Raw genomic sequence first — 26,536 nt, forward strand, 5'->3', positions numbered from 1 at the left:
TATAGAAAACCTAGATTTATTTGTTAAGCTATTACAAAGACAAAACAATTATCATCTGAAGTACTCTGAAGACTTCATCCCAATTTCACTTGTTCTGTTACAGAAAGTGACCTAGGAGGTTGGAAATTAAAGAACATAACCTAAGAGGTTACAACAGAACAGACTGGCAAAACATGGTAAAGCAGCAAAAGCTAGTCAGGAGCACTTGTGAGTGGTAGAATGTGCGGCTGGGAAGTTTCCAAAGAGGCTCCCTCGAGATGCCTGAATGAATTCATCTGGGTCCCAAATTAGTAAAAAGACCCTCACCCCTATGGAGAATGAGTGGAGGCCAGGACTTCTCTGAGATCTCTGCCCTTCTTTTTAAGAGATAAGGGTATCCATAGGCCCTAAAGGGGTACATCTTGGATCAGCCTCTTTCTTTCCCATCCAGTCTGCCTACACCTCCAAGTACCTATGCATTTTCACCACATAGGCCTGCTAGGTTACAGAAGATGCATACAGTGAAGGCAGGAAGTAAAGGCCTACTGAGGGGGTACCTAGACACAGAAAGTTCTGGGGTAAATGATAAACTACAAATACCCTCTTGGTTAAGTTAATTCACCTTTGTTAATAAAGGTCATAGTTTCTTCTGCTGGTGACAGCTTGTTGTCTCAGTATAGTCTGTCTCAAGAAAGAACTGGTTCAGGTGAGTTTTGGAGAAAGAAAAGACTTTCATCAACACTCACTCCACAGTGGAAGAAGCACCAAGTTCTCTCCTACAGTTATGAGCAGAATCTGAAAAACAAAAGGTTTACAGTGTTTATAATAATAGCTATTATGTATTGAGTGCCTGGTCAAGAGTGCCAGGGGACTTAAATATATTATATCTCAGCCTTTGCAACAATCCTGCCAGGTAGTTATCATCATCCCCATTTTTCAGATGAGAAAACTGAGGATTAGAAGTTGTTATGCCTTGTCCAAAGGCACAGAACCAAAAGTGGCCGAGTTGTGATTCTCCCATTCATGTGCCTTTCCCTTCATCCAATCTCATGCACTGAGAGGTCCCAGTGCCATTATCTTGAAATTTTTAATGGTTGCATAAACACTCTAATTATTCCTTACTCATCCCTTAAGGGCAAATACAATTTTAAATGATTAAAAATTTACAGACATTGTTTGGAATTTAGGTCAATTATCCAGATGAAGAACTTGTATAAACTTTATGAATAAAATATTTCTCCACTTGAGCTGTAGCATAAAATGAATAGAAAAGAAATCATCAGCTCATTACAAAGTTTGTGGCTATTGTATAGTTATTTCACCACAGAATTACATTACAAAGAATCCTAAGAATTCTCGCCAGGAAACTGCAGAAACATCCCATTTGTGTAACCAGTAGTGACAGACCAAATGAGTTTTTCATAATCCTTATTAATAGAGTGGCTGGTATTCTCTGAATAGTCTGTTTTTTAAGACGTATGTGAAAGCCAGATCAAAAAAATTCTGTTTTCCAGTTTCAATAAAAGTTACTAAATAAGTATTAGGAACGTGGGAAATAAGAAGGTGAGAAATAAGGGAATAAGACTTAAGCTGGTACCAAAAGACTTCCCATGACAGAGAGAACTGAAGGACTGGCGTCTGAGACTGTGAGAGCTGAAAATTCACGTCAACAGAACTCTAGCAATAGGAACACATAATTTTAGCTAACCCCAGAGGAGACATTGCTGATTTTAGACTGTACAGCTACCAATGACAGAAGTAAATGTTGTGGAAATAAAAATTAAGTATTTAAGGAAAGAGAGATAAAGCAAAGAACTTTAAGAGATTATTTTCTGATAGTTCTACTGATAGCATCTGAGAGGAAAGCAGAGCTCCATTATCAGAATTCATGGTTTGGATAAGAAGCAGTGTTATATTCACAATGGCAATAATTTGGAAGGTCAATGGGAGGAATAAGGGAGGATCTCACCACCTAACTAGGTAACTGACAATGTAGAAGAGTCAAGCCAATATATATAAATCTTGCCATGCTATCACTATATGCCTTAATAAAATAAAGGGTCTAGATATAAGTAGCATCTCCAAGATTGGAAGACAGCTAGTATTCAAGAAAATGCTATAAGGTCAGAGGTAGGAGGACACTGTAGAGGGGAAAGAAAGACAATAATTTAACAATGTGAAAATCTTGCAGCTTATAAAGGGCAGGCGACTAGGATTCCTAGTTCTGTATGTGAACTAACTACATGAGATACTCAAGCTGGCAGAGGACAATTTTCTTCTCAGAGAAACATGTAGTGAATAAATAGCGAGGGACAAACTTCAGGCAAAGCTGATGTGAATGTGTCAGAGAAGAGAAAACGGGCAGTGAGCTCCTATGTCAGCCAAGAAAAGCAGGTATAAAGCAACTTGGGAAATGAGAGCTTTTGGACAACTGAACATGGGCTTACTACAGTTTGGCAAATCAGCCTTGAACGCTAAGATGCCCAGGACCTTGGTCCTCCATTATTTTCAGAAGGAAGGAAACTGACACAAGATTATGATTAAAGGCTTAAACTCAGTTTTGAATTACTACTACTTCCTCCAGAAATTGAACAGCAGTGAGTTGCAGCAAATCTCTGCTTTGCGTTTTTTGATGAACATGTTAAGGTTTCAACCATCACAAAGTGGGAAAAGGTGACTCAAGAGCAGACCAAGACATGATATCAGGCTCTGCTGCTCCCAACTGAGCCGACCAGAGAGATCTCTGTGTCTGAACAAAGGGCTCACGTCCTTCTCCTGAGTTCATTGAAGATCAATGCGTCTTATTCTTCCATGTATCCTCAACACTTACACCAGTGCTTGGCATGTGGTAAGTGCTCAGTAAACGTTGACCTGAACATCACCCTGTTTGTAAACATTGATTTCTTAGGGGAAAAAACATAATTTTCAATAATTTCAGAAATGGATAATTAACATTTTCCCAAAATGCTAATTACATAGAGTTCTCTTGAATTATGAAAATAAAAATTATTTCACATGATTTTCATGTTCAGTGACAAAGGAGAAAATAAACTACTCACCCCAAAGCAGCATAAATCATTTTCAGTGGTCAACATCTGCATCTTCAAACTGCCCAGCAACTGTTGGTATAGTATCTACCTCCATCCCATCTGAAGAAAAAATTAACCACCAAGCAATAGTCTACTGAGTGCTTCACATAGGTAAAGATTCAACTTACACTTCGCCCAGAAGGAAGCCAGTGCCCCGTCAGTAAAAGTTGCTATTTCTTTCTCTTATGAAAATTAAAGTATCAAGGAACAAACTGAGAAAGAAAAACGCCTCATGTGGATCTAGGTCAAGTTAAAAATAGTCTATACATTTAACATGTACTTTGTAAATTCTCAGCCTCAACACTAAAAGAACACTAGGTAGGAACTTTCAAATGCAGTAAGCCTCAACTGTTCGCTCTTCATAAACTGCTTGGTATTCACTGTGTGACTTTTTAAAAAAAGATATGAAGTCCTATCCTTACAAAGCTTACACCATAATTCAAGAGAAAAGACAAAATGAGCAAAGTTCTTGCTTATTGCCCTGTTTTTCTCACTTCATTAAAAAGGCTGAGGGGATAAGAAAAAAAAAAAAAAGCCCCCTGTAAAGAGTTGTCGACAGCTGCTTTCTCCATTTCCTCGCCTGCTATGCACCCCTTGACTCTTCAGCCCACCACAAACTGGCTTCTGCCTGCAGCCCCTTGGCACCCCACGACCTGGACACCCAGCAGGGCATGCAAACATAAACACGTATCTAAAATTAACTCATCATCTTCCCACATAGAAAATGCTTCTCTTTTCAGTCTTGCTAAAGGACACCTCTTACCTGTTCAATCCAGAAACCCATACCATCTTTCTAACTTCTGTTGCTTCTCTCTCTAAAATCTGTTGTCTTTTGACATTTACTGCCACTACTTAATTTAGGCCACTATCTCTCATCTAATTTAAAACAGAAGTTACTTAAGAAGGTTTCTCTTCTTTCCTCCAGTATTTCCCTCTGCAATTAACTTTCCGTATCATAGCCAGTGTATCTTCTGAAACACCAATCAAACTAAAATTCTTCAGCGGCTTCCCACTGACCTAAAGGTAAAGCTGAAATTCTTTAACACAGCTTTCAAGTTCCTTTAAGATACAGCCCAGTTCACTACTCCACTTTCATCTGTTGCTATAATAGTTGCCCTTCACACTCAGAGTTCCAGACATAATGAACTATTTTCAGTTCTCCAAAACTGAATGGGCTCATGAACCTTTGCACAAGGCTATTCCCTCACCTGCCTCTCTCCCCAACCTGTATGTAATCCCCCTTCACTTGGGTCACTTTTATTCATCTTTCAGATCTTGGCTTAGATGTCATTTACTCCATGAAGCTTGAATCTCTAACTACCCAGGCTGGTTGAAGGGCCCAGCTCTGACTCCACAGATTTTCAAGCTTCCCCATATCTCAATGCTGTATGACAATATACTGTAACTGCCTAATTAGTTAATTTATTTTTCACTCCACTAGCATGCCATTGATGTGAAGACAGTAACCTCATCTCTCGAGTACCGCTGTATTCTCTGTACCTGGCACAGCAACTCAATAAATATCTCTTACATAAATAAGCACATGAAGCACTGAAATGCCACTAGTAGATAGCATATGTTTAAACGGCAAAAAGACTGAAATTTAGTAAGATGGCAGATCTCAGGTGTTCTCATCACACATACACAAAAAAAGTAACTATGTGAGGAGATGGATATGTTAATTACCTTGACTGCAGTAATCATTTCACTATGTATAACAAAACATGTTGCACACCTTACATATATACAATTTTTATTTTAAAAATTTAAAAAATGAATTTTAAAAAGGAAAAAAGAAACAAGTCTAAGTAAATAAATGGCAAAAAGAGTGACGTGGGTACTCAGAATTTTAAAGGACGGGGCATGGTATAAGCTGAAGAAATTTAATATACAGGCAACTCTCAAATTTAATATGGGGCTTAGGAATAAAAGTCCAAAAATCTCACTTTAGCAAAAAGTGTTTGTGACCTTAAAATCGTTTGCTATAAAGGCATTAAATAAAAAATTCTACAATAAAAACAAAAGCAAAAACTCTTCAGTGATGAAAGGCTTTTCAATGTCCAAAGGCACTCTCTAGTCAATCACTGTAATAAAAAAAGGTAGCATCTTGAATTCTTTCAGCTAAGAGTTTGGTAGGGCATGAGAAATCATCTGGGCCATGTTAAAGCCACCCTAAAGCCTATGTTAGAGGCTCACGAGATAGGGCTTAAAATGGAGAGGAGACATAAGGATGAACCGTGTGACCCAAAGCCTACACTTTTCCAAATTAAAATATCCCAGAACTTCAGGACCCCCAGGTCAACATGATATGTGCATAGAGATATTGATCACAACACTATGAGAAAAACTTAAATGTACCAATAAAAAAAAAAACTATGGTAACCCTCTTTAAGAATATTTTGTATCACTAAAAACTAGAAGTGTTAAGACTCTAGCAATATAAAATAACAATATACATTAAATACACACAAGATGCAACAAGTGCTTATAAGAGTGCCTGGTATATCATTTTTGCATATTAGCTCATTTAATCCCCTTACCACTTATTAGTTATTTGACCTCAAGCAAGTTGTGACCTCTCTGTGCCTCAGTTTCTCCATCTGTAAAATGGGGATCATAACAGCATCTACCACAGAGGGGTCTTGAAAGGATTAAATGAGTAAATATGTGTGATGTGCTTAAAATTAGGGTCTGGCACATAAGAGCACCCTCTAAATGTTTTATTGAGGGTAGCAGGAACGAGATTGGAGACATAGGAGACAAAGACAGTGTTGTCTCTTTAGAATCTGATGAGAATTTGAACCTTATATGGTGAGTATCAGGCAATCACTAAGGGAACATCATTAAAAAGGGGCGACAGAGAGTGTTCTCAGAAGATTAATATGGCACAGTGAGCTGGAGGAAGGGATGACTGAGGCAAAAAATTTACTACTGTAAATCCAGTGTGAGAAGAAAAGGGCCTAGGTTTGGAGGATAGCAGTAGTAATAGCAAGCAGATCTGAAAGTCATTTAAAGGGAAAATGTACAGAATTCAGCATTGGACTGGATGAGGAATAAATGATAAAGGCTGAGTCAAAAGAACACTTTGGGGGGCTGGCCCGGTGGTGTGGCGGTTAAGTTCACATGTTCTGCTTTGGCAGTTTGGGGTTCGCCCGTTCAGATCCCCGCTGTGGACCTACGCACAACTCGTCAAGCCATGCTGTGGCAGCTGTCCTACATATGAAGTAGAGGAAGATGGGCAGAGATGTTAGCTCAGGGCTAACCTCAACAAAAAGCGGAGGATTGGTGGCAGATGTTAGCTCAGGGCTAATCTTCCTCAAAAAAAAAAAAAAATACTTCCTGGATTCTAACTGAAAGAGGATACTTAGAAAAGGGAACCAGTCTAACAGGGAAAATATTTACAAAGAAGCCTACAAATATGAGACAACTGAAACAGAAACATTTTAAGCCATTTGTTTAAGGTCCAAACGTTTGTCACAAAAAAAAGAACCCAAATTTCTTAAATGCTGCCTAACCCTTTAAATCAACTGACTATCCTAGTTTTACATATAATCATGTAGGAATCCATTTTAAAAATAAAAATGGCAGCATCAATGTGTGCACACTCATATATACACACACAAGCATACAAACAAAAAGACTGGAAAGACGTGCAATAGAAAATTAATAGATGTCTCTCAATTAGAATTATACTTGATTTTTCATTTCTTCTTTGTGCCCATTTAAAACAATTCTGACTATGAACACAGACTATTTTTGTAGTTAGGAAAAAAAGTAAAAAAAGAAAAAAAAATTTACTTGAGAATTTCTATTCCATGTAATTCCACATTTGCTTCCTACACTATAAAAAGTTAATTCTGAGATTTCTCTGTTTTAAGAGTTTCCAAAAGAACCTATGTAAGTTCTCTCCATAACTTCCCTTATTGCCCAAGTGATCATCTGACTGTTCACACTGAAGAGACAGGATACTCACCTTCATAATCTCTTATTGAATCTTCTGTCCGGACTCCAGCCATGTTATATTGGCTGCTCACAGACTGAGAAAGCATTCCTTCTAATCTCTCCAATGTGGCTTGGCCTTCTGCTGTTAAGTGAGATAATCCTTCTTCATAGGTATAAAATGTAGGGATGTCCCCCTGCCCTTGTTCTAAACAAATAAAAAGTTTTTAAGCTATTATAAAACAATTAGAAAAAAATGGATCATCAATTATGCATTTACTGAAGAAAAGGTACAGTAAAAATAGGCTTCCAGGAAACACTTTTCAACATTCATTTAACACACACATATAGGCCATCTGTTGAAGACAGAAATAAAAAAAAGTCCCTATCCTATAGGATGAAAAGGGATTCCAAGAGATAATGAGACAGTGAACAGCAACTCCCAAAGAATCAAATGTCCGGGACGAGAAGGAAAGGAGGGTGTTCCTAAGGTCAGGGAGTCTTATATTGTCCCAAGCTGGGAATTTCACAGGTGAGCGCAAATTAATTTGATATTAATTTGTACTGAAAATTTTCTCCTGATTAAAATACATGCTCCTTTTAAAAAATCAGAAATTCTGGAAAATACAAAAAGGATACAAAAATAAGAATCACCCAAAAATCTCAGCAAAGATGAGAACGTATTTAGATATATAAAGGAGAAACCCAGAAATAAGTTTTCCTAAAGCCAGGAAGTGGGTACATACAGAGGAAAGGGCTCTGGATAGCCAGACTGGTATACATGAGACCAGTGGGGAAAAGAAAAGAGAACAGCAGGCATCTCAAGTTACAAGACTCTACCAGGCTAGAGACTGCATTCTGTTCTGGGGAGGCCAGGGGAAATACTCTTGGATAAATGAAGTACAGTTCTGGGAAAAAGAAATGACTTTGGCAATGAGCTGTTTGAAGGACTGTGTTAAATAAAGATGCAGGTGATACAGGTTTAAAGTGGTGGAGGGAGAAGGCTTGTTCTCTGTGAGTAGCTGCATCAACTTAAAAAGACTCTCCTGACTGCCTATTTTCCTATCTACCAATTTCTTTCCTTCCATTTATCTCTATCCATTTTCTACCCCCCAATAATCTCTATTTTTTACCCTCAAGTTTGGAAAGCCCAAAATTTTTTTCCAATTTGACTTAGACATAAATTGTGCCATTCACTTTTATTAATAATCATACTATATGGGTATTTAGTAGAGATATAAACAACTATAATCCCACAACCTTAGTACAAATAAATGCTTAAAATGAAACACACAGAAACACTTAAAAAAATCCATTTCACTAACCATGTGCTTCCACATCATATTCTTCTCCATCGTAATCATCTGAATCTTCATCTTCAGGATCTGGATGTAAAGCCTGGCATTCACACATTGCAGTGAACATTGCCTCCACTGAAGAAGAAAATTAAATTGTAATTTATACTTTTTTCTGGCCAATGCACAACAAAAATGTAATGAAATAACCATCAGTGCAAATAACTTTAATGGGTAGACAAGGGGTGTACTAGGGTCATGACATTAACAAAACCTGCTAAATTCCAAGAAGAATCAGTCTTGAAAAGTGCTTGATGGCAATGGACAAGTCACAAAATAGTAAGAGGTCATTTCAAGCTACTATTGAGATCTCTTCATGCCCGGTTGGATTTTCTGAGAAAGAGTCAGAGTCCTGGTGAGACTGCTATATCAGGGTGAAGGCCTTCAGCTGATAAGCCTCTTTCCAGCTATCCTGGCATCTTTCACTTTGGAACTGCCAATGACTTCTCTGCCCTCTAGCCAGTGGGATTCACAGTGAACAGCATCAAGTTAATAAAAATAACCAGACTCCTCCATTGATAAAACATACCAAGTAACATGGTGTCTACTGTACTCCCACTACAGTCACAATCTTTGATATTAATAGGTATCTGGTCCTCAATATTACAGATGCTAAAACAAAGAAAAGGCAATAGAAGGCAGGCAATGAGGGTAAAGGGGTGTGTGTGTGTCGACAGGAACAATGCTTGGTACATAAAGGGAAAAGAATCAATTCTATACAATACTCACATGCTGATTTATCATTAGGCACAAATCTAAATTCGGCAATAGGTTCAACATCATCATCACTGTCTTCCTCTTCTTCATCAGCAACAGATTCTTTTGATTCTTCTAGAAAGGGAATAAAAATAACTTTTTAATGATGTTGTTTATTTGTTTTGATAAAAACAATGCCTAAAAGAATTTCTTGAAGGATGCTTATTGATATACCTAAATACTGCAATTCAACTTTTACTTCAAATTATAAGAACATAGTCATTTTAGAGCTAAAAAAAGACCGTGGATAGTCCCTCTGGTCTAGTCAAACTGTACTTCACTGAGCCCAGGGATTCTAAGCCCCCTCAGGGTCATGGAGGGGATGAGGAAACTTCAACAGTCAGGCGTCTAACAAGTAGAGTTCCACTGTCCACTGCTTCTTTGACCTTTCACCTTGTACTAAGGGTTCAGCAGCAGCTTGTAACCACTGATGTGCTTCATCACCAACAATGTGCAGATGAGAAAACTAAGGCCCACAAAAGTTAACCGAGCCAACAGATAAATTTAAAAAATCTGTAAGCAAGAAAAAATACAAATGCTCAATAAAGAGGACTCGCGCGTGCCACTTGTGGAAGTGGAAATTGCTACAACCACTCTGGAGATGTGTACATCCTCCTACCCAGCAACCATTTCCTCATCTAAGTACATACTATGTAGACAAGGGGCTTGTACACAAATGTTTACTAAAGTACCACAGGTACTAGTGAAAATATAAAAACTAAATGTTGAGTAAAAAAGTAAATAGATGTATTGTAACCTGGTCACATTACATTTTATATACAGATGGCAGTGAAAAATGAACAAATGTGATTTACATGTACCAAAATGGATAGACTTAAAAATAATAACTGAGTGAAAAAGCTAGTTGCAGAATATATATAACACCACTTACATTAAAATTTTAAAAACAAAACCAAACCATTATACTGCTTGTGGGTATATGCATATTCAGTGAAATCTAAAAGCATAGACAGAAATGACACACATCATCTTTAAGATAATGTTTAATTCTAGAAACAGAGAGTATAGAATGAAATGGGGAGGGATATGAAAAGGATTTCAACAATATTCATATAGTTTTCTTTCTTTAAAATACCTGAGTAACTATGAAAAAAGGTTAAAATTTATGCTGGATATTGAATAATGAAAAATTTTTATTGCTCTCTGCACTTTTCAATGTTTGAATTAATTCATAATGGAAAAAAAACCCTAGGTCAACAAAAATATTTAGACCCCAAAACTTCAAAACTAATAATCTTAAAAATATAAATTAAATTTTGTTTAGCATATTAAAGTTAACATTTTAAAAAAGTGTTAATTCTCCACACAGATGAAGATAAGCTGGAAAGGTTTTCTTATACATTACTATTGAAAGTATAAATTGATAAAAACTTTCAGGAAAGCAATCTGACAATATACATTAAGAGCTTTAAAAATGTTTATTACCTTTAATGCAGTAATTCTACTCACAGGAATCAATTATAGGGGGTATCCACTAAATTTTTAAAAAATTTTTTATTTTATAAATCATACAAACTCACTGTAGAGTGAAAAAATACAGTTAAGCAAAAAACAAAAAAGAAAGAAAAACTTTAAAATGGCCACTATTAACAGTTTTAAATAACAGATTTAATAGGACTTTTCCTGTTCTGTTTCTAATGTTATTATATTGTTAAATATAATATACATGTCCTCTGTAAACAAGTAAACTAATACAAAAATACTGGAGAAATCTAAATAATTCTAAATAGTTGAATATATTATGGTACTATCAAACTTTTTCAATGCAATTTTTAAAAAATGATATACTGAAATTATTATTCTATAACTGAATCAACATCACTTTTTAAATTATAAAATACACAGTGGTATAAAAATAATTGAAAGAGTCTAGATGGATTCAAAGGAAAACATAGGTCCCTACCATTCTAGTTCCTCACCCTAGAAGTAACCACTATTAACAATTTCTTTTATATCCTAAAGAATCCACCTTAAGGCAACAAATTAATACAGTATTTTTATAATTAGGAAAAAAATACAACCATGACCAACACTCATCATCTCGTGCTAGATCACAGTAGTGGCTGTCACATTTTCAGTCTCTTTAAATTTTGCTAAATTTTCAACAATGGGGATAATTTTTTAGTCATTTAAAAAATAATCTAATGTCCTTAACAATAACCTGATGGCCTATTTTAAAGAGGTTTATGTAGATAAGCCAACGAGAAAAAAAATCTGGAGCTTGGAGAATCAGGATGAGAGAAACAAAGGCTAGGAAAATAGGGTCCAAGCATGTGTAACTTAGGAGAAGAGTGGAGTTTCAGATAAACAGAACTGGAGAGCTATTGAAATAAACATGCCCCAGGAGGATTCTACCTTCTAGTAAGAAAAGTCCTACTCATTTTAATAAGAAAGGATTAACCAAAATCCCATCAATTTCAAGAAAATAATCATACACAGCAAACCTTTAAAATATCTACACCAAACCTACTGAATCCTTTTCCTTGGTTTGGAATTCCCAGGATTTACATTTGTAGTAAGTTCCCCAGGTGTTTCTCATGTGCAGCCAGGTATAAGAACTAGAGACTACTATAATCACCTAATTTTTCTGCATAAAATTGAGGCTCAGAGAGAAGAAAATCACATGCCTAGCAAGTTAATGACAGAGTCTTTTTATTCAGTGTGCTTTTCTCTTCAACTAGCTTTATTCAAACCCTACCTCTCTAACCTTACTTTTTGATATGCACCTTGCCCAATGCCAATGTTCTACACTATTTTTGGGCATTTCACACCAGCACTTGGAATTGACTGACAAGGGTACTTTGCAGTCTATTTCTACATTTCTATGAATGAATGAGTGCTTTAACCAAAACATGACATATGTAATACTCTTGGTTATAAAATCATACTTGTACGTACTTAGATGGAAAGTGAACTTTAGTGCCCAACACCTCCTCATCTTAAAGTCCTACTACAGGGTCAACAGTTTTTACTCTTCCTTACCCTCTCTTTCAAACTTTACTAGATTTTTATCTATCTCTGGACCCTTACCAATGGCAAGAGTTTGCAATCTTATAACAAAAATATTTTCAGATACAGTCATGCACCATTTAATGACATTTCGGTCAACAATGGACTGCATCTATGACAGAGGTCCCATAAGATTAGTACCATACAGCCTAGGTGTGTAGTGGGGCTACACTAAGTTTGCCTAAGTACACTCCATGATGTTCGCACAACAATGAAATTACTTAACAATGCATTTCTCAGAAAAGCATCCCTGTCATTAAGCGATGCATGACCGTAGTTGAATCAGCCATTACCACTAAATGAGGCAGGGCTTCTCACTGTGCCACACTGAATATAAATGGTCATCTTATATCTGAAACCATATTAAAATAAACTAAAGGAGCAATAGCTCAACAGGAAAACTCATGGGATTGTCTCTTATACACTATGTCAAAGAAAAGCAACCTATTATCTTAAAAGCAAGTTTACTAAAAGTCTGACAAATGTACTTTCAACCTCAAAGTTCTGCATTTCTACAAAAGACAAACATATTAAGTTAACACAACATAGTATATAAACTTCTTATTTAGTTAGTTTTACAGAAATAAAACACAAGTTTTTATTTTGTGCCTAACTTGTTTCTCATTCAGAATTCTTACAACCCATTGATGACGGTCTAAAAAAATGGATTTTTTTTGTCCTTCCTACTTTTTCTTTCATCCACTTCACTAGATTTTTATGAACCTTTGTAGTCATCTCTGACAGCAAAACTTGGAAATCTTGTAACCCAGGGTTTCTCAAACTTGGCACTACTGACATTTGGATGGGGTAATTCTTTGGTGGGGAGACTGTCTTGTGAGTTGTAGGATGTTTACTAGCATACCTTGCCTCTAACTACTAGATGCCAGTAGCATTCCTTCCCAACCCGAGTCATGACAACCAAAATCTCATTGCCAAATGTGGGGGAAGGGAAATGTCACCCCCCTACTGAGAACCACTTCTGTGACAAAATAAAAAAGGTTCTACCCTAAACTCTAGGAAGCTTCAAGTATACTGATCCAAGCCTCTATGGGTGCCAAATACAAATGCCTTTACCAAGAGAATAAACAGTTAATAGGAAAAATCAGAAATGCATCCACAATAACTGAATAATTCTAAGTGCAAATACATAGAAAATAAAAGGCAGTATCCAAACTGTTTTACTGCGCTGAAATTTTCTTTAATAAACTATTATCCAAAATAGGTCAATGGCTTGAAAATTACATTATGATCACAGACTGCTTTTTAAAATATAATATGCTACCAAAGGAAGCTCAAGATTAAATTACACCATACATACCTTCAAATTGGGCATTCACCATAACATACAAATGCTCTCGTGGATAGGCATTTAGGTCCCTGGACACTGCATGCAAACTAATGGTGGGGTATTCCAGTGAGAATCCTAATCCAGAGCCATCTAACCAAGACAGGCGGCTGAAAAACACATTTCAAGTAGATTATTTGAAGAAATTGAATCCTAATGTAATATCCTAAAGTTCATAAAGGTTCAGCTTGGACACTTTGATGCATGTGAATAAATTCAAGCTCACTGTTTAGAAACATCCCTAAAGTAAGAAAATTTAGCAGCAGGAACTGAATTTCTTTAAAACCAATTCTGTTATGGTCTCTTCTAGCTAAAAATCCAAAAAGATTTGAAATGCAATTTTTCTTAAGTCACACGTGTATTTCTTTTTTTTTTCTTCTCCCCAAAGCCCCAGTACGTAGTTGTATACCCTAGTTGTATGTCCTTCTAATTCTTCTATGTGGGAAGCTACCATGGCTTGATGAGCAGTGTGTAGGTCCACGCCCAAGATCTGAACTGGTGAACCCCAGGCTGCTGAAGCAGAGGGCAGGAACTTAACCACCAAGCCACCAGGCTGGCCCCTACATGTGTGTTTCTATGCCTTTTATGCTTTTTCTTATTTGGAATGTCTTCATGTACTTTCTTTGCTTTTGCAAATCCTCTTCATCTGGTTAAGTTCCAGCTCCTCTCTGAGCCCTCCCTCCAATTATTGCAGTCCATAATGATCTCTTCTTTTTCTACATGGCACTTATGCTCAGTAATACAACATTTAACACTTAACTCGGGGGTAATAAATCTTCTATGTACTCTGACAGAAAGTGAGCTACTTGATAAAAGAATCTGTCATATTTCTTTATTTAACAATATTCTTCAAAACCATTAGCATAGTGCTCAGCATGTTAAGTATGCAATAAATACCTAGGAATCACTAATATCTCTACTAATCCTACATTAAATGACATACACATGAAAGGGCTATAATCATACTACAAGTTAGAACATATCACATTGAAAGACAGACTTTATGAAGCCTGTCATTCATTCTGCAGCTTTTTTTTTTTTTTGAGGAAGATTAGCCCTGAGCTAACTACTGCCAATCCTCCTCTTTTTGCTGAGGAAGACTGGCTCTGAGCTAACATCTGTGCCCATCTTCCTCTACTTTATATGTGGGATGCCTACCACAGCATGGCTTTTTGCCAAGCAGTGCCATGTCCGCACCCTGGATCTGAACTGGCGAACCCCGGGCCACCAAGAAGCGGAACGTGAGCACTTAACCACTGTGCCACAGGGCCAGCCCTATTCTGCAGCTTTAAGAGAAAGCCACAGGGGACAGCCCCACAGCCAAGTGGTTAAAGTTCCATGTGCTCCCTTTCGGTGGCCAAGGGTTCACAGGTTAGGATCCCGAGTTCGGATCCTGGGTGCAGAGCTACTCCACTCATCAGCCATGCTGTGGAGGTATCCCACATACAAAGGAGAGGAAGACTGGCACAGATGTTAGCTCAGGGTTAATCTTTCTCAAGCCAAAAAAAAAAAAAAAAGAGGAAGATTGGCAACAGATGCTAGTTCAGGGCGAATCTTCCTCACACACAAAAAAAAGAGAAAGCCACAGATAAGTAAGGTCTAGTTTTCCCCCAAAAGTGGTCAAAGGAAAATATTTTATTGGCATAACAAAGGAAACATACTACCAAAATAAGTATGTTGAGTTTTGAGTAAGGGGTGATTAATTTTTTGCTAATACTTCACTCATCTGGAACTGCACCACTCAGCAGAAAAAAAAAGTAGCGAAAAAAATCCTCAAGGGGGCTGGTCCAGTGGCCTAGTGGTTATGTGCTTGTGCTCTGCTCCAGCAGCCCAGGGTTCACAGGTTCACATCTTGCGGACCTATACGCTGCTCATCAAGCCATGCTGTGGCAACGTCCCACGTACAAAATAGAGGAAGACTGGCACAAGTGTTAGTTCAGGGACAATCTTCCTCAAATAAAAAGGGGAAGATTGGCAACGGATGTTAGCTCAGGGCCCATCTTCCTCACACACACACAAAAACCTTAAGAAATCACAAAACAAGGTTAATGAAATAAAAGTTAATGCAACATAGTGGTTGCTTAGAAGGAAATAGAGAATGACTGCTAATGGGTGACGGTGTCCTTTGGGGGCAATGAAAATATTCTAATATTGACTGTGATGATGGTTGCACAACTCTGTAAACAGACTAAAAACCACTGAACTATAGACTTTACATGGGCATGCTACGTGAATTATCTCAATAAAGCTGTTGTTAAAAAAAGAAGTTAAACGCAATAAAACCCCTGTATCATTCTATTTTCTAAACAATTTTAACAAGGCTGGCTGTCTAATTTCTTTTTTTTTTAAAGATTGGCACCTGAACTAACAACTGTTGCCAATCTTTTTTTTTTTCCTGCTTTTTTTCCTCCCCAGATGCCCGCAGTATATAGTTGTATATTTTTAGTTGTGGGTCCTTCTAGTTGTGGCATGTGGGATGCTGCCTCACCATGGCCTGATGAGCGGTGCCATGTCCGCACCCAGGATTGGAACTGGTGAAAACCTGGGCCACTGAAGCGGTGAAATTAACCACTCGGCCACAGGGCCGACCCCTGGCTGTCTAATTTCTAACCAAGGAAAAGCAAATACCATAGGAGAACCCGGGACTCCCTTGGGCAGGAATGATGACAGTGCAGCAGTCTGAGATCATTCATATTCAATGTTAGAGGACGCTGAACTTTACGGCTCAGTCCCCCTAAAGAAAATCAATGTCTAACAGCACAATGCGAGTGTCTAACACATGATGCTCAGGTAGCAAAAGCAGAAGCAAAATTGGGTTGTGGTGATAATTGTTCAACTCTGTAAATATCCTAAAATGCAACAATCTGTACACTTAAAAAAGCAATACCAAGAAAATAGGCACTGCCATTTGGAAAGATTTCCATGCAACATGCTTATTAAAAAAAGAAAAAGAAAACCTGGGAGGCTTAAAAGGATAAATCTTAAGGAGCCTAAAGTGGTGAAGCTCTAGAAATGATTTTCCAGAATGACTCACCCCACTGATTCCAAAGAAATGGATATCATTATTCTAATTAGATTGTGTGCAGTATGTACCTTTCTGGGCCACCTCTTTCCACCTAATGTGAAGATGAAAGTGCTCATGTATCAGAGAAGTACTGCCAGTCCCTTACTAAAACTATATTATTTTAAGCAGATAAACTCCCTTTTCTCAACTTAAAACTCCCCTGGCATTATCACAATTAAGAAAGGAGCATTCCAGGAGGGGAGAAGGGGCAGAGCAAAATGGCGGGGTGAGCTGACCTGGGATTCTCTCCCCTCCAAAATACAACAAAAGATTGGAAGAACTGAATTTCAGAGAATAAACATAATGCCAGCTCGTTAGAGACCTACAATACCAAGAAGGCGGCGATCATAAACCCTACTTACAGCCTCGGAGGCGCTGGAATGGTAGGAGAGAACATCGCTCCCTCCCCTAGAGTCTGTGATCGCTGCTGTGCGGGTCGGGAAGGAGCAGGGGAGGGGCCGCGCAACGGGGGATCATCCAGGACTCCTGCCCTGGTTCAGTGGAAACTCGCTGACACGGGGAAAGCTTCCATCTGTGGGGACCCCATAAACCAAGGGCCTCGGGAGACCAGAGAACAGAACTGATCTGAACCCAGACCTGTGCGTGTCAGTAACAGCCCCTCCGCCCCGGCAAAGCCAGTGGGCGCAGCCATCTTGTTGCGGGCGGAGAGCTCATAACACGCGGCTCTTGACCCCCATCTAGTGGCCACAGGCTGTAACTGCAACCAAATTCTACCACCATGCGAAAAAACCGCTCCTCTACCATCCAGCAATTTATAAAAGCCCCAGACCAGAAGGAAAACAATAAAAACATAGAATTAAGTCCTGAGGATTTGGAATTAGGTAAACTAAGTGATAATGAGTTCAGAGCAGCTATAATCAAAAAACTCAATGAGGTAGAGAGAAAGAGAAACAAGCCGAGTTCTGGAGTTACTTCACAAAAGAGTTTGAAATCATAAAGAAGAATCAAACAGAATTACTTGAGATGAAAAACACAATGGACCAGATAAAACAGAATACAGATTCCCTGAATGCCCGTGTGTACACACCATAGAAGAGCAAATTAACATAATTGAAGATAGATAGGCTGAATGGCTCCAGACAGAGGAAGAAAGAGAACTAAGGATCAAAAAAAATGAGGAAAATCTCTGAGAGATAATGGATTCAATGAGGAGTAAGAACATAAGGATCATAGGAATTCCCGAGAATATGGAAAAGGAAAATGGAGCAGAAAGTGTGCTTAACAAAATTATTGAAAAGAACTTCCCAAATCTAGGGATCGACGGAGAAATGTGTGTAGAGGAGGGTTTTAGATCTCCTAGATTTGTCAATGTAAAAAGAGCTACCCCAAGGCACATAGTAGTAAAATTGGCAAAAAGGAAAGATAAGGAAAAAATACTCAGGGAAGTAAGAAAAAAAAAGAGAATAACCTATAAAGGAGCCCCTATCGGACTGTCAGCGGACTTCTCTACAGAAACCCTACAAGCTAGGAGAGAATGGAGTGACATATTCAAAGCTTTAAGGGATAAAAATCTTCAGCCAAGAATACTCTATCCAGCAAGAATTTCCTTCAGATATGAGGAAGAAATTAAATCTTTTCCAGACAAACAAAAGTTAAGGGAATTTGTAACCAAAAGCCCTCCATTACAAGAAATCCTCAAGAAGGCTCTCATACCTGAAAAAAGAAAAAAGGGAGAAAGGGGACACAATCCACAGACTAGGGAGACCGATGGATAGAACCAGAACAGGATAGCAAATATTCAACTATAGCATTAGGGTAAAGGTAAGGAAACTACCAAAGCAAAGACGATCTTATCACTCTAACTACAAATTAATAAGACGAGTTGGAATAAAAAATGAAAATAATTATTTAGGAGGGGAAGAGCAAAGGGTCTAAATCAGTATTGGTCAAGTAAGTAAGAGACCACCAGAGAATAGACTATATTATACACGAGATTCTAAATACAAACTTCAAGGTAGACACTAAAATAAAGTACAGAACAGAGTCACAAACCATAAATAAGGAAAAATCTAAGAAACCCAGCATAAGAAATTGCAGTATTAAATGGGTAGGCTAAAGCACACAGGAAAAGAAACGCAGGAAAACAAGATAATGAGCGACAGATTAACAGCATTAAGTCCACATGCATCAATAATCACTCTCAATGTGAATGGATTGAACTCTCCAATAAAGAAACACAGAGTGGCAAAATGGATTAAAGAACAAGATCCAACAATTTGTTGCCTCCAGGAAACACACCTCAGCCCCAAGGACAAACACAGACTCAGGGTGAAGGGGTGGAGGACAATACTTCAAGCAAATAGCAAGGAAAAAAAGGCAGGTGTTGCAATTCTTATATCAGACCAAGTGGATTTCAAAATAAGACAGGTAAAGAGAGACACAGAGGGACAATATATAATGATCAAAGGGACACTTCATCAAGAAGAAATAACGCTTATAAATATCTATGCACCCAACAAAGGAGCACCAAGATTCATAAAGCAACTATTAACAGACCTAAAGGAAGATGTTAAAAACAACACAATAATAGTAGGGGACCTCAACACCCCACTCACATCAATGGACAGATCATCCAGACAGAAAATCAACAAGGAAATAGTGGAGCTAAATGAAAAACTAAAACAATTGGACTAGTAGACATATATAGATCACCTCACCCTGAAAGAGCTGAATACACATTCTTCTCAAGTGCACATGGAACATTCTCAAGGACAGACCATATGTTGGTAAACAAGGCAAGCCTCTACAAATTTAAAAAAATTGACATAATAACAAGCATCTTCTCCGATCATAGTGCTATAAGGCTAGAAATTAATTACAAGAAAAAAGCTGAGAAAGGCACAAAGATGTGGAGACTAAACAACACACTACTGAACGAGCAATGGATCATTGAAGAAATTAAAGAAGAAATAAAAAAATACCTGGACAGAAATGAAAATGATAGCATGACATACCAACTCATATGGGATACAGCAAAAGCTGTATTAAGAGGAAAATTCAGGCAATACAGGCACATCTTAACAAACAAGAAAAATCCCAAATAAGCAACCTTAAAGCACACCTAACTGGACTAGAGAAAAAAGAACAAATGAAGCCCAAAGTCAGCAGAAGGAGAGAAATAATAAAAATCAGAGCAGAAATAAATACTATTGAAACGAAAAAGGCAGTAGAAAGGATCAATGAGACAAAGAGCTGGTTTTTTGAGAAGATAAATAAAATTGACAAACCACTAGCCAGACTTACAAAGAAAAAAAGGGATAAAGCTCAAATAAACAAAATCACAAATGAGCGAGGAGAAATAACAACAGACCCTGCAGAAATACAACAGATTATAAGAGAATACTACAAAAAACTATATGCCAACAGAATGGATAACCTAGAGGAAATGGATAAATTCTTGGACTCCTACAAAGCTCACTCAAGAAGAGGCAGACAATTTGAACAGACCAATCACAAGGAAAGAGATTGAAATAGCAATCAAAAACATCCCAAAGAATAAAACCCCAGGACCAGATGGCTCTCCTGGGGAATTCTACCAAACTTTCAGAGAGGATTTAATACCTATCCTTTTCAAGCTATTCCAAAAAATTAGGGAAGATGGAACACTCCCTAACACATTCTATGAGGCCGACATCACGCTGATACCAAAACCTGACAAGGACACCACAAAAAAAGAGAACTACAGGCCAATATCACTGATGAACATAGATGCAAAAATTCTAAACAAAATTTCTGCAACCAGAATTCAGCAATTCATCAAAAGGATCATACATCATGATCAGGTGGGATTCATACCAGCGACACAGGCATGGTTCAACATCCACAAATCAATCAACGTGATACACCACATCAACAAACTGAGGAATAAAAACCACATGATCATCTCAATAGATGCAGAGAAGGCATTTGACAAGATCCAACAGCCATTTATGATAAAAACTCTGAACAAAATGGGCATAGAAGGAAACATAATAAAGGCCATATATGACAAACCCACAGCCAACAGCATACTCAATGGGCAAAAACTGAACGCCATCCCCCTGAAAACAGGAACGAGACAAGGATGCCCTCTATCACCACTCTTATTTAACATAGTACTGGAGGTCCTGACCAGAGCAATCACGCAAGATAAAGGAATAAAAGGAATCCAAATAGGGAGGGAAGAAGTGAAACTCTCGCTGTTTGCAGACGACATGATCTTATATATAGAAAACCCCAAAGAATCCATTGGAAAACTGTTAGAAGTAATCAACAACTACAGCAAAGTTGCAGGGTATAAAATCAATTTGCATAAATCAGTAGCATTTCTATACTCCAGTAATGAACCAACAGAAAAAGAACTCAAGAACACAATACCATTCACAATCACAACAAGAAGAATAAAATACCTTGGGGTAAATTTAACTAAGAAGTGAAGGACCTATATAATGAAAATTACAAGGCCTTTCTGAGAGAATTGGATGACGACATAAGGAGATGGAAAGACATTCCATGTACATGGATTGGAAGAATAAACATAGTTAAAATGTTCCTTCTACCTAAAGCAATCTACAGATTTAATGCCATCCCAATCAGAATCCCAATGACATTCTTTACAGAATTAGAACAAAGAATCCTGAAATTCATATGGGGCAACAAAAGACCCCGAATTTCTAAAGCAATCCTGAGAAAAAAGAACAAAACGGGAGGCATCACAATCCCTGACTTCAAAACATACTACAAAGCTACATTAATCAAAACAGCATGGTACTGGTACAAAAACAGGTGCACAGATCAATGGAACAGAACTGAAAGCCCAGAAATAAAACAACACATCTATGGACAGCTAATCTTTGACAAAGGAGCTGAGGGCATACAATGGAGAAAAGAAAGTCTTTTCAACAAATGGTGCTGGGAAAACTGGAAATCCAATGTAAAAGAATGAAAATTGACCATTCTTTTTCACCATTCACCAAAATAAACTCAAAATGGATTAAAGACCTAAAGGTGAGACCTGAAACCATAAGGCTTCTGGAAGAAAACGTAGGCAGTACACTCTTTGACATCAGTATTAAAAGGATCTTTTCGGACACCATGCCTTCTCAGAGAAGGGAAACAACAGAAAGAATAAATAAATGGGACTTCATTAGACTAAAGAGCTTCTTCAAGGCAAATGAAAACAGGATTGAACAAAAAAACAACCCACTAACTGGGAAAAAATATTTGCAAGTCATCTATCTGACAAAGGCTTAATATCCATAATATATAAAGAACTCTCGCAACTCAACAACAAAACATCAAACAACCCAATCAAAAAAATGGGCTGGAGACATGAACAGACATTTCTCCAAAGAAGATATACTGATGGCCAATAGGCACATGAAAAGATGCTCATCATCGCTGATCATCAGGGAAATGCAAATCAAAACTACACTAAGATATCATCTTACACCTATTAGAATGACAAAAATATCTAAAACTAATAGTAACAAATGTTGGAGAGGTTGCGGAGAAAAAGGAACCCTCATACACTGCTGGTGGGAATGCAAACTGGTGCAGCCACTATGGAAAACAGTATGGAGATTCCTCAAAAAATTAAAAATAGAACTACCATACGATCCAGCCATCCCACTACTGGGTATTTATCCAAAAAGCTTGAAGTCAGCAATCCCAAAAGTCCTATGCACCCCAATGTTCATTGCAGCATTATTTACAATAGCCAAGATGTGGAAGCAACCTAAGTGCCCAGCAACAGACGAATGGATAAAGAAGATGTGGTACATATATACAATGGACTATTACTCAGCTGTAAAACAGAACAAAATCATTCCATTTGCAATAACATGGATGGACCTTGAGGGAATTATGTTAAGTGAAATAAGCCAGCGAGAGAAGGATAATCTGTGTATGACTCCACTCATATGAAGAATTTAAAATTATGGACTAAGAACAGTTTAGTGGATACCAGGGGAAAGGTGGGGTGGGGGCTGGGCACAAAGAGTGAAGTGGTGCACCTACAACATGACTGACAAACATTAATGTACAACTGAAATTTCACAAGATTGTAACCTATCATTAACTCAACAAAAAAAAAAAGAAAGGAGCATTCCAAATTTGGGTGTCCAAAATGATTTCAAATATCCAGAGCCATAAAACTTTCTTTAATGACTCAATTAGGTAACGGAAAAACTAAAATATCAACATAAGACTTAGTGCCAATGAAATTATGGCCTTTACTTTAAAAAGCACCTAATAATTACTCTGTAGTTTCTTACTGCTGGCAGAACACAAACACTGCCTCTGCAAAGCTTCTCCTAGGGAGTTCTCATAATCTTATAGATGGACATGGATTATACAGTCGACAGAGCAGAAGCAAATTCCACTTAGAACCAACATTTACTCTGATCATTAAGTTCTGATTTTTATTTATTCTTTACCTACATTCTAGAAGAAAAGCCCTCCAAAACCAAAATATCTAACTAAACCTAGTCCCAAAGAAACCATGAGTAACAAAAGGAAAAAACAAGATTTAGAAAGCCAGGAGACATGCAGAGGAATGTTCTGCTAATTTCCAATACTTCTGCACAAGTATGATCAGTGTCCTTTATTCCTGGCATGGGGTGAAAAACAGGACAGGAAGATAAGAGAGGTCTTCAATTTGAGTTGGTTTAAATATTTGGTTTAAAATTAATTTTACAATAAGATATAAAAAAGTGTTACTTGTAAGTTTAAATTATCTTTTTCATTTTACCTGTCTCAAATGATCTATTTTGAATGATTCGTGCCTCTGTTCCCTTCCTTACCTGGATAAAAAGGCAACTTCCTATGAAAACTAAGCTTTGAAAATAGGCCTGAGAATTCTAAATTTCTCAATACACATCTGAGAAACTATCTACCCTAAAACCAAATCAGACCCTGTCCCTCTTTGCCTAAAATCCTAAAGCAGTTTCCCCAAAGCCTTCGGGCTATAAGCCAAGGTCATGAACACGGTTCTCTCCTTCTCCAGCTTTATTATTTTTCCACTGTCTCCCTCATTCCCTCAGAGGAAGAACTGCTAGACTGTGTGTGTGTACAAACACATATACAGTCATGCGCCGCTTAATGATGGGGATACGTTCTGAGAAATGTATCGTTAGGCTATTTTGTTGTGCAAACATCATAGAGTATACTTACAAACCTAGATGGTACAGCCTACTACACACCCAGACTATATGGTACTAAACTATGGGACCATCATTGTACACGGGGTCCATCGTTGACTGAAACGTTATGAGGTGCATAACTGGACATATATATCTCCTGGCACACACAATATTGCTTCTCACCCTTGCCTCTGAGCATCCTGTTCCTTCTGATTAGAAAGAACATTTCCCCTTAGCCCTGCCTCATTCACCTGGGTAACAATTAATCCTCATTTGTCACATCCTCTAGGAAGCCTTCCCAGTTTGTTGAGAACTTGATTCTATCAAGTCTTGAAAACGCTCAGTGGGAAAGAACAAAAAGGGGAAAGAGACCAAGGAGGTGACGATGAGTAAAGAGGTGTCCAATGTACTGGTAATATTCTATTCTTAACCTGGATGGTGGATATACAGGTGTTGGTTTAATTATAATTCTTTAAACTATACATATATAATTGATGTTCTTTTTTCTAGGTATATTTTACAAAAATATTTGCTTAAAGAAGAAACATAAGATATTTGTTAGTGAAAAGTTGAAATAAATTTTCTTTTTTAAACAGATAAGAATTTAAAAGAGTCTCTAGGGCTGGCCCCGTGGCTGAGTGGTTAAGTTCACGCTCCGCTGTAGGCGGCCCAGTGTTTTGTTGGTTTGAATCCTGGGCGCGGACACAGCACTGCTCATCAAACCATGCTGAGGCAGCGTCCCACATGCCACAACTAGAAGGACCCACAACGAAGAATATACAACTATGTACTGGGGGGCTTTGGGGAGAAAAAGGAAAAAAATAAAATCTTAAAAAAAAAAAGTTTCTACTCAGTGTGCTAAGTGTATTGTGGTTGTAAGGAGAATGTCTTTCTTCTTAGGAGATTTTTGCTGAAGTATTTACAGGTGAAGTAACAACATGTCTGCAACTCTCAAATAGCTCAGAAAAAAAGAGAGAAATAAATGTGGCAAAATGTTAACAGCTGATGAATCTCTGCGAGGGGTCCACAGGTATTACTTAACAACACTTGCAACTTTTCTCTAAGTTTGAAATTTTTAAAAATTAAAAAACAAGCATAGGACCTTTCCCAAAAAGGAGTTATATTACAGAAAGAAAAGCCAATAGAGAGAGAAGTCATGGAGAAACAAGGGACTGTGGGATTGTGTGGTGGCTAGAAATATATCCGTGCTCCAATCTCCACCACTTAAACGAAACTGCTCTCCCAACATCAGTAAAGATCTTCTTGTCAATATCCAACAGATGCTTTTTGGATTTTACCTTATTTGAACTGCTCCTCCTCTTCTCTACTCAAGTTTCTTCTTCCATAACCTACCTCTTAATGTGGATGTCCCCCCAAGGTTCCATCCTTGGCCCTCTTCTCTTCTGGGGTAGCTAATCTATTCCCAGGAGTATGCTAACACTTACATTAATGATTTCCAAATCTCCATCTTTAATACCACTCTCCCAAGAGACATACTCCTATGTCCAACTAATCCACATGTCCAGACCAAACTCATTTTCTGCACCTCACCCCAAACTTGCTTTTCCTCCCATCCATATTTCCTATCTGCTATCTCAATGATTGACCAAAAGACTAAGGTTTGCTCAGTGTCTAGATTTCTCTCTAAACCATGGGTTCTTTACTTTTTTTTGTGCTCTCTGTGGTAGGCAGAATTTTGGCCCCTATGACCTTCATCCCCTGGTGTCAAGCCTGTGAATGCGTTATGTTACATGGCAAAAGGGGCTTTGTGGATGTAATTAAGGTTACTAATAAACTGACAATAAAAGGGGGATTATCTTGGATAACCTGTGTGTGTCCAACGTAATCACACAGGCTCTTAAAAACAGAACTTTCTCTGTAGACAAAAGTGATGGAGCAGAAGGTGAAGTTAGAGAGATAGGAAGGACAGGAAGGATTCAACGTGCCGCTGCTGGCTTGATGATGAATGGAACTTTATGTCAAGGAAACAGAGACCTCGGTTCTACAACCGCAATATTTAAACCGTCTGGATCTGACTGAAAGTACAAAGTGCTCCAGGTGGCCAAATAAAAGGGCAATTTCTTCTAGGAATGGAAATGGAAGTCAGAAATGGGAAATAAAGGTCAGCTTCTTCTGGATATGACCCCAGCGAACGTGGGGTTTGAGGGTGTTCCTCTCCCCACCCACACCTACAGAAGAAAATCCATACTCCTTAATCAAACTTTCAAAATCCTCCACAATCTGCTCTAAGCCCGTATATCATGCCCAGGGCAACACCTCCCGCATCTGTTCATCGGGAAAGATAGACACATCAATGACTAACTCACGGTCTGAAAATTCAAAACCTTAAAACAAACCCTTGAGTAAAGAGTAACGCACGCACCAGTTCTCCGGTGAACGGGCCGGTAAAAAGCATAATCAGTGAGGGGAACTCCGTCTGAAGAGAGAAAGGCAGGCTCCGGAGAAGAGGACACTAGAACAATCGAGCAGAGGCACCCCCGAGGCGACACCGAGCACGCGCTCCCCCTCCCAGCAGCCGCGAGGTCGCGGTCTCGCCCCTGCTCCTCCGCAAGGCCCGCGCCAGCAGGAGGAGGGCGGCGCGCAGGAGGCCGGCGCTCGAGGACAGGCACCCTACCTCTCGGCGATGTAAAGGGTGCCGGTGCCGAGGCCCTTCCCGTTCAGCACAGCCTCGGTATCCGACTGCTGCTGCCGAAGCCCGTCAGCCGACCCCGGCGGCGGGAAACTCTTGAGGAAGCTCATGGCAGCAAGGAGCGCGGAGACACAGGCCAGGACCGAGCCGAGGAATAGCCACCTCAAATCCCCGCGTCCCGCCCCGG

General features: G+C 38.4%; 1 protein-coding gene across 1 annotated transcript; it reads right to left on the reverse strand.

Moving 5' to 3' along the window:
* CLNS1A (chloride nucleotide-sensitive channel 1A) lies at positions 1–26,536 on the reverse strand. The gene is made up of 7 exons (XM_046638421.1): positions 26,335–26,536; positions 13,467–13,603; positions 9,092–9,193; positions 8,333–8,440; positions 7,042–7,215; positions 3,039–3,128; positions 1–774 (listed from the first exon to the last, which is right to left on the reverse strand). The coding sequence occupies exons 1-6, from the start codon at positions 26,457–26,459 to the stop codon at positions 3,061–3,063; spliced, it is 714 nt and encodes a 237-aa protein (XP_046494377.1). The 5' UTR covers positions 26,460–26,536; the 3' UTR covers positions 1–774; positions 3,039–3,060.

The sequence above is a fragment of the Equus quagga genome, chromosome 14 (genome assembly GCF_021613505.1).
Source record: "Equus quagga isolate Etosha38 chromosome 14, UCLA_HA_Equagga_1.0, whole genome shotgun sequence".
In the NCBI taxonomy this organism is placed as follows: Eukaryota; Metazoa; Chordata; class Mammalia; order Perissodactyla; family Equidae; genus Equus; species Equus quagga.

What these genes read in the sequence shown, in the direction of transcription:
- CLNS1A (XM_046638421.1), bottom strand. Translation starts at nt 26,459, where the DNA reads ATGAGCTTCCTCAAGAGTTTCCCGCCGCCGGGGTCGGCTGACGGGCTT. An exon ending in ACCCTTTACATCGCCGAGAG is followed by an intron (nt 13,604 to 26,334) that starts GTAGGGTGCCTG and finishes TGTGTTTTTCAG; the next exon opens with CCGCCTGTCTTGGTTAGATG. An exon ending in GCCTAATGATAAATCAGCAT is followed by an intron (nt 8,441 to 9,091) that starts GTGAGTATTGTA and finishes TTTCTTCTTCAG; the next exon opens with TGGAGGCAATGTTCACTGCA.